The following is a 14,868-nucleotide window of genomic DNA, read 5'->3' as shown; positions in this document are numbered from 1 at the left end:
AAACACAGAGACAGGTTAACACTGGTTCTGTATCAGTCATATCATCAAACCATCACTGTACTGGTACCTACAACGAAACACAGAGACAGGTTAACACTGGTTCTGTATCAGTCATATAATCAAACCATCACTGTACTGGTAACTACAACGAAACACAGAGACAGGTTAACACTGGTTCTGTATCAGTCATACCTACACTTGTAATCTTAAAAGTGGACTAAAATACAGCTACAGGCAAAATATCAGTGTTTCATTCATAAGAACCTATTAAAAGATTTAAACATGTGACACCTGTGACCTTGAATGTCGAATAAGGACATTATAATATTAGGTTGAACAGAGTTTATAGTCTTCCAACCCATCATGCTTCTGGAAAAAATCATTACCCTGGACCTTTTGGTTATACAGAACAAATCATTTAAAGATTTAAACATATATTGACCACTGTGACTTTGAATATGGGCGAAGGTCATTCACTTGGTAGTCCTTCATCCCAGCATGTTAATGGCCAAATATCATCACCCTTGGCCTTTTGCTTATTAAGAAGTCATTCAATGGTTTTAAACATATTTGACCCCGGTGACCTTAAAATATATATGTCCAGGTCATTCATTTGAACTTGGTAGTCCTTCATCCCAGCATGTTACTGGCATTATCCTAGGTCTCTTGGTTATTCAGAAGAAGTTGTTTAAAGGTTTAGAACATATTTGACACTGTGACATTGAAAAAAGATGAAGGTCATTCATTTGAACAAACTGTATAGCCCTTCATCTCAGCATGCTACTAGCCAAATATCATCACACTAGGCCTATTGGTTATTCAGAAGAAGTTGTTTAAATGTTTAAAACATATTTGCCCTCTGTGACCTTGAAAGTGGGTCAAGGTCATTTATTTGTACAAACTTGGTAGCCCTTCATTTCAGCATATTAATGCCCAAATATCATCACCGTAGGCCTCTCGGTTATTCAGAAAAAAGTTATTTAAATGTTTTAAACATATTTGACCCCTGTGACCTTGAATATAAGTCAAGGTCATTTATTTGAAAAATTCTGGCAGCCCTTCATCCCAGCATGTCACTGGCCAAATATTTAACACCCTAGGCCTCTTGGTTTTTCAGAAGAAGTTGTTTAAAGATTTTAACATATTTGACCCCTGTGACCTTGAATATTGATGAAGGTCATTTATTTGAACAAAATTGGTAGCCCTTCATCCAAGCATGCTTCTGGCAAAATATCATCACCCTAGGCCTTTTGGTTACTGAGAAGAAGTTGTTTAAAGTAAAAAGTTGACGATGGACGGACGCCGCACCATGCCTTAAGCTCACTTGGCCCTTCGGGCCAGGTGAGCTAAAAACTGAATAACAGTGAAGTCCATTTGTTAATACAGAACTATCCTTGCTATATTTATAACACTGTGACAGACTTAGATGACTTACAGCGTTGTCTGGATGGAAGATGTAAGAAGCTGGGGAGTTGTCGATGATTACCACCTGGTCCAAATCTCTCCCCAATCGGCTTAAGTCCTGCAAAGGACAACAGTATATACACACATTGTTCATGAAGTAAAACAAGAAGTTGGTGACATCTCACCCTGCTTTCTGCTTGATATTCAGTACATCAACAACAGTAACAGAGTTTTACCAATTACAATCTGTAGATCAAACTGTCAACCTGCAGCTACACTACAATGTAAAGTAGACAAGTGTAAACCTCAACCCCTTATATAGTGTCAAGTTATACGTCTATGTAAACATTTTCAGTCGTTGGCAAGGCATCAATCTGAATTATCCTTAAGTTACCCCTTGATATTTTAGTAAAGCCCTAATGGGTCCAAATATCCATTCCTGGTCAGGAGTTTTTATACTTTAACATAGTGGGAATAGTAAAGGGCTGTACATTAGCAGATAATTACACATTCCTGATCAGGAGTGTTATACTTTAACATAGTGGGAATAGTAAAGGGCTGTACATTAGCAGATAATTACACATTCCTGATCAGGAGTTTTATACTTTAACATAGAGGAATAGTAAAGGGCTGTACATTAGCAGATAATTACACATTCCTGATCAGGAGTTTTATACTTTAACCTAGAGGAATAGTAAAGGACTGTACATTAGCAGATAATTACACATTCCTGATCAGGAGTGTTATACTTTAACCTAGAGGAATAGTAAAGGACTGTACATTAGCAGATAATTACACATTCCTGATCAGGAGTTTTATACTTTAACCTAGAGGAATAGTAAAGGACTGTACATTAGCAGATAATTACACATTCCTGATCAGGAGTGTTATACTTTAACCTAGAGGAATAGTAAAGGACTGTACATTAGCAGATAATTACACATTCCTGATCAGGAGTTTTATACTTTAACCTAGAGGAATAGTAAAGGACTGTACATTAGCAGATAATTACACATTCCTGATCAGGAGTGTTATACTTTAACCTAGAGGAATAGTAAAGGACTGTACATTAGCAGATAATTACACATTCCTGATCAGGAGTTTTATACTTTAACCTAGAGGAATAGTAAAGGACTGTACATTAGCAGATAATTACACATTCCTGATCAGGAGTGTTATACTTTAACGCGGAGGAATAGTAAAGGACTGTACATTAGCAGATAGTTACACATTCCTGATCAGGAGTTTTATACTTTAACGCAGAGGAATAGTAAAGGGCTGTACATTAGCAGATAATTACACATTCCCGATCAGGAGTGTTATACTTTAACGCGGAGGAATAGTAAAGGACTGTACATTAGCAGATAGTTACACATTCCTGATCAGGAGTTTTATACTTTAACGCAGAGGAATAGTAAAGGGCTGTACATTAGCAGATAATTACACATTCCTGATCAGGAGTGTTATACTTTAACATAGTGGGAATGGTAAAGGGCTATACATTAGCAGATAGTTACACATTCCTGATCAGGAGTTTTATTCTTTAACATAGAGGAATAGTAAAGGGCTGTACATTAGCAGATAGTTACACAGTCCTGATCAGGAGTTTTATACTTTAACATAGTGGGAATAGTAAAGGGCTGTACATTAGCAGATAGTTACACATTCCTGTAGTGATAGTAGGCTTGCTTTCCACTAAGATAGCCTGCCATGGGTTTACATTCCCCAACCAAAGGTGAAATGCGAGGGTCACATGAGTCTTCCCTGGATACTCTCGTTCCTTCACACATTAACACCCCACCCCTTCACACATTAACACCCCTTCACACTACCCTCTGTACCAAAAACAGTTAATAATGTAAGTTGATAAAAATTCATCATTATTGTAACATAAAAATAAATAACTTTTTGGTCTTCACCTTCTGACTTATACATCATTAGTGTTCCCCAGAAATAATGGGTGTGCAATGAAAGTATGATGTAGAAATACTTTTTGTATGATAATTATACAAGTTTTCATATCTTTAGGTGGAAAGATACTTAAGTCTGGAAACAATCTTTCTCTCATTTCGGTGTGTGTAAGATAGAGCTGTTACGGGTAAGAAAGGTGTAAGACAGAAATTCTGTGATGTTACATTGGCTCTTCAATGACATGACCTCACAAATTTGGAAAACTCTGCTGCAGCAATGCGAAAAAAGCATTGCTGAAATTAAAACCTTTTATGATATATTTACCATACACATTAGGAAGATGAGATTAAAATTTTCTGCCCAAACTCTGTTTACAAATATGGGGTATGCTAATTTTCAATGACAGATTCGTTTTCGTCAACAAAAAATCTAAGGGGAAAATTGATATTTTCAGAATTTTCATGCTGAGCTTATTCTGGATCTTGGAATGAGAGAGAAATACTGTTTCATGCCCAAGGGTGTAGGATAGGAAAAATTCCACCTTCTGGATTTTCAATTTCAGCAAAACACTCGGTAAAGCCTCGTCAGTAACCAAATTTGAAAAACCCCTCGGGTAGAATTTCCCTATTCTACAACCCTGGGCATGAAAGAGTCTTATATCCACAAAGGTCACTGTTGACCTTTATACATAAATATATAGGCCTTTTCTTCACTCAATTGGTAGCTTTACAATTGAGGTTTGAAGAATGTTCCTGAAAAGGAACAAAAGTTATGGCCTGGAAACTATAAGGCATCTACAGACAGGCAAGGCTGTTTTCAAGGTGGCATACTTTTTACTGACAATGACTGTTACTTGTAAAACTAATAAAGCTGTTGGATGTCAAATCACAATTATTTCATTTCTCTTTTCCCCCTCACCACTCTGTTAGTATACAGGTATGTTTTTTCAATTACTGGCACTGATATTTAATCAACACATTCTTAATCATTTTAATATTCTAAACTTATGGAAAAGTGCAAGACAGGAATAACCTATGTGAAGTTATCCTGTTCTAACTGTATGCTACACACGATATCTACCTTGACATAGTTGCCCCGATGAAAGACACAGGATTCCCTGAAAAGGCGAGCCCGAAACACACCCCATTTATCAAGGAGGTCTGCCACTGGGTCGGCATACTGAAATACAACACAGACGCATTACATTATCTTTATATAGTATATCCTATTAGAAAGGATACTTCCTACGTGGTTTTTCTGTCATTGCTTTTTTTGCTTTTACTCAAAGATATGTTTGTAACCTTGTTATGAATACATTAAGTAATATGAACTTCTGAGGCATATTCTTTTGTAGTACAAATCAAAATTCTGTATCACATAAATTTTATTTTTGTTTGCATTAAACAATTTTGATAAAGCACCATAGACACTTTTATCCATGAAGAGTATTTGAATCCAGCATATCTTGGTCTGAAGAAAACGATTGTTGTAATTTTTGCATATTTGACCCCTTTTGGACCTGTCCCAAAGGTGTTTAATCAATATAATTCACAATTTTGGTTTGCCTTCGACCATAGAACCTTCGTGCAAAATGTTATCAAAATTCGTGCATTGGTTTTGGAGAAGTAAAAAAAAAAGGCAAGATGCACGAAACAGGACAAAAGATAATCTCAATAGGTCAAAAGAGACTTTGTTTAAAAATCCAAGGATGCAGAGAAGATGTACATAAGAGTGCACGTAAACAATGGATTTCAAAGCTGACCTTTGGTAGTCAGTCTGTGATCAGAAAGCACGCTAACTTACCTTGGCCAGACTGGCTGTAAACAGCACACATTCAAACATTTCACCCATTTTTTTCAGGAATTCATCAACATAAGGCCTCTTTAGTACATACACCTGAAATAGACAAAGATATAATTATATTATATTTTGTAAGATCACAATTGTGTGTGTGCATAATTCAACAGTCCTGTGTGAAGATAGGTTACAATCCTGATCCTATAGCTATCTTAGATCAATACTACTGCGTAGTGTTTTAGGTTACAATCCTGAACCTATAGCTATCTTAGATCAATACTTCTGTGTAGTGTTTTAGGTTACAAGCCTGATCCTATAGCTATCTTAGATCCATACTACTGTGTAGTGTTTTAGGTTACAAGCCTGATCCTATAGCTATCTTAGATCATTACTACTGTGTAGTGTTTTAGGTTACAATCATGATCCTATAGCTATCTTAGATCAATACTTCTGTGTAGTGTTTTAGGTTACAAGCCTGATCCTATAGCTATCTTAGATCGATACTACTGTGTAGTGTTTTAGGTTACGATCCTGATCCTATAGCTATCTTAGACCAATACTACTGTGTAGCGTTTTAGGTTACAATCCTGATCCTAGAGCTATCTTAGATCAATACTACTGTGCAGTGTTTTAGGTTACAATCCTGATCCCATAGCTATCTTAGATCAATACTACTATGTAGTGTTTTAGGTTACAATCCTGGTCCTATAGCTATCTTAGATCAATACTCCTGTGTAGTGTTTTCGGTTACAATCCTGATCCTATAGCTATATTAGATCCATACTACTGTGTAGTGTTTTAGGTTGCAATCCTGATCCTATAGCTATCTTAGGTCAATACTACTGTGTAGTGTTTTAGGGTACAATCCTGATCCTATAGCTATCTAAGATCAATACTACTGTGTAGTGTTTTAGTTTACAATCCTGATCCTATAGCTATCCTAGATCAATACTACTGTGTAGTGTTTTCGGTTACAATCCTGATCCTATAGCTATCTAAGATCAATACTACTGTGTAGTGTTTGAGGTTACAATCCTGATCCTATAGCTCTCTTAGATCAATACTACTGTGTAGTGTTTTAGTTACAATCCTGATCCCATAGCTATCTTAGATCAATACTACTGCGTAGTGTTTTAGGTTACAATCCTGAACCTATAGCTATCTTAGATCAATACTCCTGTGTAGTGTTTTCGGTTACAATCCTGATCCTATAGCTACCTTAGACCAATACTACTGTGTAGTGTTTTCGGTTACAATCCTGATCCTATAGCTACCTTAGACCAATACTACTGTGTAGTGTTTTCGGTTACAATCCTGATCCTATAGCTATATTAGATCCATACTACTGTGTAGTGTTTTAGGTTACAACCCTGATCCTATAGCTATCTTAGATCCATACTACTGTGTAGTGTTTTAGGTTGCAATCCTGATCCTATAGCTATCTTAGATCCATACTACTGTGTAGTGTTTTAGGTTACGATCCTGATCCTATAGCTATCTTAGACCAATACTACTGTGTAGTGTTTTAGGTAACAATCCTGATCCTATAGCTATCTTATATCAATACTACTGTGTAGTGTTTTAGGTTACAATCCTGATCCTATAGCTATCTTAGATCAATACTTCTGTGTAGTGATGTGACCTTTGACCTTTAGAAATGTATGACAGCTGTTCTTCACACTTACTTGGTGTACTGTTCCCTCTATCTCCACCGGAACGATGAAGTCAGCATTATTAATTGGCTGAAACAAAACAGGTACACATTATTTAAAATTATAATTTACCTAGAATGAAACAATACTCCCATGCCTCAGAAAATCTCTGTGACAGATTTAGTCCAAATCCCTTCAGACATCATTCTAAAGTTTAAGTTAACTAAAGACAACGGGACCCATATAGCATAAGCTTACTTGGCCCTGCGGATCATGTCAACTATACACATCAGAACAGGGAACAACACACTTAATGTACCCTGCAGGGGCGCCCTATTTGAGCTGAAACCCACATTTGAATTATCATGATACCCTACAGATCTTTCCGATGCAAGGACCATTCCCTTCTTCGTGGTTCATCCTAAATGAACATTTTGGAACTTTCAATACTTTTCCTACTCTTGAACTTTTCATAGATCTATTTACCTAATATATAGGACCCATACAGTCACCATCTAAGCTTCACGTACCATTCAGGATTACTAGTACCCTTCTCTTATTGGCAAAACATTCACATATCTTTCTTCTCCAAAACTTTGGATACTTTAACGTTACTTTTATTGTTGTTTATTTGCTGAAACGTCCCCTATTATATACTTAGTATATTTGTTTACTTTGAGACTGTCATATATATTCACTCATATTATTCTAATCTTACACTTTATATATTTCAATTATGCACCAATCAAAATATTGTCGTTGCTCAAAATCTACTTCCTTGTAACTGATAATAACTTCATAGATATTGTGTATTGTTTCAAGTCACATGACTTTCATTGTTCCTCCACCATCACCATGTAGTAGCTGTGCTCCGACGACCACCTGCCTAGCAACCCAAAACCATTCAGCACAAGTATCAATATACAGAAACCAGGACTCCGGCCCCACTACTTCTCTCATTGGTTTATTTGCTTTACAATGAGATGGATAATACATACCACTAGGTATCCTCCTGAATACCTACAGGATGCCAGTAAATAGTCCTCACCACTTACTGGACACTACAGGTTCTTTACCTAAGCATTATGTCCATGTATTACCAAAAGTATTAGGTCATTGACTTGTGTTGTGATGACCTGAAGATTGGCACATGTCATTGTTTGCCTCTAATGCCTGTACTGACCTTAAATGAGCTGTGGACTAGAGTCTCTAATGACTGTACTGACCATAAATGAGCTGTGGACTAGAGTCTCTAATGGCTGTCCTGACCTTAAACGAGCTGTGGACTAGAGTCGCTAATGACTGTACTGACCTTAAATGAGCTGTGGACTAGAGTCTCTAATGGCTGTCCTGACCTTAAATGAGCTGTGGACTAGAGTCGCTAATGACTGTACTGACCTTAAATGAGCTGTGGACTAGAGTCTCTAATGACTGTACTGACCTTAAATGAGCTGTGGACTAGAGTCTCGTCCAGGTCTATGACAACACATTTCCTGTTCATGTCCTGGTGCCGCACCTGTGATAGCAGGTACTTTTCTGGTGGTGCCTGTAAAAATAATTCAGAAATTAAATGACACTCACCTGTAAGCTGAAATTTGATTATAATTCTGTTTCACTGCTGACGGTACATTAGGGATCATGTGAGAGGTGCGTGCACATCTTCTTTCATTATTTGATGAGAGTTGATACTGAATAGGTAGTTATCCAATACAATGATAATAAATATATTATATATATATGTCACTTCGAGAGAAAGGTGTCGGTACATATGGAGAAAGTACATTCACTCACACTGACCAGTGTACACTACACACTGACCAGTGTACACTACATACTGACCAGTATACACAGCACACTGTCCAGTGTACACTACACACTGACCAGTGTACAGTACATACTGACCAGTGTACACTACACACTGACCAGTATACACTTCATATACTGACCAGTGTACACTACACACTGACCAGTGTACACTACATATACTGACCAGTATACACTACACACTGACCAGTGTACACTACACACTGACCAGTGTACACTACACACTGACAAGTGTACACTACACACTGACCAGTGTACACTACATATACTGACCAATGTACACTACACACTGACCAGTGTACATTACATATACTGACCAGTATACACTACATACTGACCAGTGTACACTACACACTGACCAGTATACACTACACACTGACAAGTGTACACTACACACTGACCAGTGTACACTACATATACTGACCAGTATACACTACATATACTGACCAGTATACACTACACACTGACCAGTGTACACTACACACTGACCAGTGTACACTACACACTGACCAGTGTACACTACACACTGACCAGTGTACACTACACACTGACCAGTGTACACTACACACTGACCAGTGTACACTACACACTGACCAGTGTACACTACACACTGACCAGTGTACACTACACACTGACCAGTGTACACTACACACTGACCAGTGTACACTACACACTGACCAGTGTACACTACATATACTGACCAGTATACACTACACACTGACCAGTATACACTACATACTGACAAGTGTACACTACACACTGACCAGTGTACATTACATTTACTGACCAGTGTACACTACACACTGACCAGTGTACACTACATATACTGACCAGTATACACTACATATACTGACCAGTGTACACTGCACATTGACCAGTGTACACTACATATACTGACCAGTGTACACTACACACTGACCAGTGTACACTACATATACTGACCAGTGTACACTACACACTGACCAGTGTACACTACACACTGACCCGTATACACTACATACTGACCAGTATACACTACACATGTACACTGACCAGTGTACACTACATACTGACCAGTGTACACTACACACTGACCAGTGAACACTACACCCTGCATCATGTAAATAGTAATGGATCAACAAAACATCATTGCAGTGTATGATTTGATGATATTCTTCCACACATGCCTTTTATATAGCAGACTTACCTACGTTGGTAGTTAGTATTTACTTACCCGTGGGTTGCCATTCTCCTCCACCACAGGCACCTGACAATTAGACGGAGGATTGTTGTTGTTGGTTGTACCAAAACAGCAGAAAAAGGAACTGAATATTCCTCGGTTTCTCGGCTTCTTCATGGCATTATTATTGGCATTGTTCGCCGGCGTGCCTGGAACAACAAAAAGTATTACACTGTATATAATTACACAAAAGTATTACACTGTATATAATTACACAAAAGAAATCGCAGACAAGAAACTGGGTTGTAATGTTTTGTGCATAAATATGTAGGGTGAACTTTTCAGTGCGACACCTTTAACAGCTGGTCAGACTGCAGTTGGAGTGTTGCTTAGTCACACAGCCAAACCTGCTCAGTGTTAGGTTTAGTTTGGACATTTTATTTTTTCCTTGTTACACTGCTTACTATGCCCTTGTGATAAGGTTGTGGATGGGATATAGCACTTGTAACAGTGAAACATTTTGTCATCATTATGGCAATGCCATTTATTTCTGAAGGGATTTAATTTGAGTGAATTTTATATACAATAGTGAGGTTTATCATCTATATACTACTTTATACCACCTACCGGTAGCATGATAAATTCATTATCATGGGTTGTCAGTATGAGAATACTCAATAAGATGTTGAGAACGACTTGAGAACAGAGTTTCCCATTTCCTGGTATAAGGGAACGTATTTTATCAAAAAAGAACATCTACTCGTGCCAGGTGATGTCGTCCTAAACAGGAAGTGATATCCACACGAAAGTGATCCGCATAAGAAAGTAGTCTGTCATAAACAAATCAATATCAAGTTACGAAAAAATATTGTGAGAATAAAAACACAACTAAAAGCGTAAATGTGCATAAGAAAAAGCCAATGACGATATGATTATTAAATAATTTTTTTGTCTACATGTAGTTTTATTGTTCATTGTATTCCTCTGCCCAAATCTTCTATCTGTTTACGTTTGTTACAGACCAAGGATTTGCGATCATTGACCATTGAGCTTAGAAGTCATTTGGAAAACATGGTGTTTAGTTGACTTTTTTAAATGGAGAAATGTATAATGTAGAAGCATATAGATGATAAACAGTTTATCACACAGTATTTTCAGGGTTTGTGTATGTGGTGGCCTCTCAATTGTATCCACATTCTCACGATGAGAAAATTGTTTTCATGACAAATCCTGATCAAAATACTGTGTGATAATCTATAATGCTAGCACGTTTGTGTGTGAAAGCCAAGGTCAAGGTCACTATTACTATATGTATATGGAAATCTTTGTCGTTACACTAACTAGAACACTGACAGGTAACTTAGTTTGAGGTTGGTAGGCTGTAGTAACTAGAACACTGACAGGTCAGTAAGGGCCCCGTCTTGTGGCATCCCCCATAATCATCAAGAAGCAATCTGCCCATATAGCTGCATTAAGTCTGTCTAGCTTAACGTTTGACATTTGGACTTTAAAAAGAATCGCAAGGAAGCAAATTATACATTTTACATGTACTAAGATGTGAGTCTTGTTTCCTTCCACCTCCATATTTGCTGGGCTAACAGAAATGTGAAAACCGGTGTAATACTCATTTGAAAAGGGTCCGATCCAATAATCGAATTTGCTGATGAAAGATCGATTATGTTCAATTGTATTGTAAACCTTTTCTAACTTGAAGCAGACACAACATCTGCATCGACATTATAAATTTGGTGGTTAATATAAAAACGGAATTGTTTATGGTAAAAAAGCGGAATTGCTTTTCGTTGCGTCACTTGTATTCGTTTCGTTGAATACATACATCCGCATTTTGTATCAACCGAAACCGCCATATTTGAAAGCTAGTAAAATGAAGCTAGCAGAGTGTTTTTCGTGATAAATTATTATTAATATGCTATGTCATAGTGATTGGAGCATTCAAATGGGGGTAATTAATACTTGAACTGTGAGTACACCTAGTTGTCATCAAGTTTCGAATCAAAACAGAGATATAATTGAACCCTTCCTTCCGCTTAGATTTCGGAAACGAGTATTTTCAAATCAGTCGGCACAATTACATCAGATAATAAATTGGCCGGCCTCTTATGTTACAAGAGTAGGTCATTTAAACCAATAATTGATTATCGATCGATTATGGAGTTCCGATTATCGACCTTGAATATTTGACCGATTCCCAGCACTACCTTATATACCTCCTCCATCAAGAGCCAGGGTCAAAGTCAGAGATCTACTTTTTCTTTGACCTTTGGACCCAAATGACCTTGACCATTAACCCAGTGACCCTGATCTTTGGTCAGTTGACTAACTCTTTAATTTCGACCAACTTTGCTTCATAATATCATAACAAAATGTTCATCAGTGAAAAATACAAAACTTGACCTTGACCCTTTGGACCCCCTAACTTGGACCTAAGGTCAGTTGACTCTGTGTTAAGTTCTGAACAAGTTTGCTACATAATAACATAAAAAATGTTCATCAGTAAAAAGATACAATAATTCAATAATTGACCTTGACCATGTGACCTTGACCTTTAGTCAGTTGACTCCTTTTTAAATTCGGACCAATTTTGCTTCATAATGTCATAAAAAAATGTTCATCAGTAAAAAGAGACAATATTTGACCTTGACCATGTGACCTTGACCTTAAGTCAGTTGACTCCTTTTTAAATTCGGACCCACTTTGCTTCACCTGTACAATGATAGCTGCTACGTAATGAATGTCTGGGTCTGTTAACATAGTGATTTCACAGTATACCTGTACAATGATAGCCGCTACGAAATGAATGTCTGGGTCTGTTAACACAGTGATTTCACAGTATACCTGTACAATGATAGCTGCTACGTAATGAATGTCTGGGTCTGTTAACACAGTGATTTCACAGTATACCTGTACAATGATAGCTGCTACGTAATGAATGTCTGGGTCTGTTAACACAGTGATTTCACAGTATACCTGTACAATGATAGCTGCTACGTAATGAATGTCTGGGTCTGTTAACACAGTGATTTCACAGTATACCTGTACAATGATAGCTGCTACGTAATGAATGTCTGGGTCTGTTAACACAGTGATTTCACAGTATACCTGTACAATGATAGCTGCTACGTAATGAATGTCTGGGTCTGTTAACACAGTGATTTCACAGTATACCTGTACAATGATAGCTGCTACGTAATGAATGTCTGGGTCTGTTAACACAGTGATTTCACAGTATACCTGTACAATGATAGCTGCTACGTAATGAATGTCTGGGTCTGTTAACACAGTGATTTCACAGTATACCTGTACAATGATAGCTGCTACGTAATGAATGTCTGGGTCTGTTAACACAGTGATTTCACAGTATACCTGTACAATGATAGCTGCTACGTAATGAATGTCTGGGTCTGTTAACACAGTGATTTCACAGTATACCTGTACAATGATAGCTGCTACGTAATGAATGTCTGGGTCTGTTAACACAGTGATTTCACAGTATACCTGTACAATGATAGCTGCTACGTAATGAATGTCTGGGTCTGTTAACACAGTGATTTCACAGTATACCTGTACAATGATAGCTGCTACGTAATGAATGTCTGGGTCTGTTAACACAGTGATTTCACAGTATACCTGTACAATGATAGCTGCTACGTAATGAATGTCTGGGTCTGTTAACACAGTGATTTCACAGTATACCTGTACAATGATAGCTGCTACGTAATGAATGTCTGGGTCTGTTAACACAGTGATTTCACAGTATACCTGTACAATGATAGCTGCTACGTAATGAATGTCTGGGTCTGTTAACACAGTGATTTCACAGTATACCTGTACAATGATAGCTGCTACGTAATGAATGTCTGGGTCTGTTAACACAGTGATTTCACAGTATACCTGTACAATGATAGCTGCTACGTAATGAATGTCTGGGTCTGTTAACACAGTGATTTCACAGTATACCTGTACAATGATAGCTGCTACGTAATGAATGTCTGGGTCTGTTAACACAGTGATTTCACAGTATACCTGTACAATGATAGCTGCTACGTAATGAATGTCTGGGTCTGTTAACACAGTGATTTCACAGTATACCTGTACAATGATAGCTGCTACGTAATGAATGTCTGGGTCTGTTAACACAGTGATTTCACAGTATACCTGTACAATGATAGCTGCTACGTAATGAATGTCTGGGTCTGTTAACACAGTGATTTCACAGTATACCTGTACAATGATAGCTGCTACGTAATGAATGTCTGGGTCTGTTAACACAGTGATTTCACAGTATACCTGTACAATGATAGCTGCTACGTAATGAATGTCTGGGTCTGTTAACACAGTGATTTCACAGTATACCTGTACAATGATAGCTGCTACGTAATGAATGTCTGGGTCTGTTAACACAGTGATTTCACAGTATACCTGTACAATGATAGCTGCTACGTAATGAATGTCTGGGTCTGTTAACACAGTGATTTCACAGTATACCTGTACAATGATAGCTGCTACGTAATGAATGTCTGGGTCTGTTAACACAGTGATTTCACAGTATACCTGTACAATGATAGCTGCTACGTAATGAATGTCTGGGTCTGTTAACACAGTGATTTCACAGTATACCTGTACAATGATAGCTGCTACGTAATGAATGTCTGGGTCTGTTAACACAGTGATTTCACAGTATACCTGTACAATGATAGCTGCTACGTAATGAATGTCTGGGTCTGTTAACACAGTGATTTCACAGTATACCTGTACAATGATAGCTGCTACGTAATGAATGTCTGGGTCTGTTAACACAGTGATTTCACAGTATACCTGTACAATGATAGCTGCTACGTAATGAATGTCTGGGTCTGTTAACACAGTGATTTCACAGTATACCTGTACAATGATAGCTGCTACGTAATGAATGTCTGGGTCTGTTAACACAGTGATTTCACAGTATACCTGTACAATGATAGCTGCTACGTAATGAATGTCTGGGTCTGTTAACACAGTGATTTCACAGTATACCTGTACAATGATAGCTGCTACGTAATGAATGTCTGGGTCTGTTAACACAGTGATTTCACAGTATACCTGTACAATGATAGCTGCTAC

The 14,868-nt window shown here is 37.6% G+C and overlaps 1 protein-coding gene across 2 annotated transcripts in view; it reads right to left on the bottom strand.

Moving 5' to 3' along the window:
- The window catches only part of LOC110446183 (carboxy-terminal domain RNA polymerase II polypeptide A small phosphatase 1-like), a 37,416-nt gene that overhangs the window by 3,190 nt on the left and 19,358 nt on the right, over nt 1-14,868 (bottom strand). For both annotated transcript variants that reach the window (XM_021491205.1, XM_021491204.1), the window contains exons 2-7: nt 9,802-9,956; nt 8,206-8,310; nt 6,798-6,854; nt 5,119-5,211; nt 4,396-4,494; nt 1,436-1,522 (exon numbers count right to left, since the gene is read on the bottom strand). In XM_021491205.1, the coding sequence (XP_021346880.1) occupies nt 1,436-1,522; nt 4,396-4,494; nt 5,119-5,211; nt 6,798-6,854; nt 8,206-8,310; nt 9,802-9,956 (596 nt within the window). The remainder of the gene's footprint in view (nt 1-1,435; nt 1,523-4,395; nt 4,495-5,118; nt 5,212-6,797; nt 6,855-8,205; nt 8,311-9,801; nt 9,957-14,868) is intronic.

The sequence above is a fragment of the Mizuhopecten yessoensis genome, unplaced genomic scaffold (genome assembly GCF_002113885.1).
Source record: "Mizuhopecten yessoensis strain PY_sf001 unplaced genomic scaffold, ASM211388v2 scaffold2613, whole genome shotgun sequence".
In the NCBI taxonomy this organism is placed as follows: domain Eukaryota; kingdom Metazoa; phylum Mollusca; class Bivalvia; order Pectinida; family Pectinidae; genus Mizuhopecten; species Mizuhopecten yessoensis.
The sequence above is the reverse complement of the archived record's forward strand: the minus strand, read 5'-3'. Positions and strand labels throughout refer to the sequence as shown.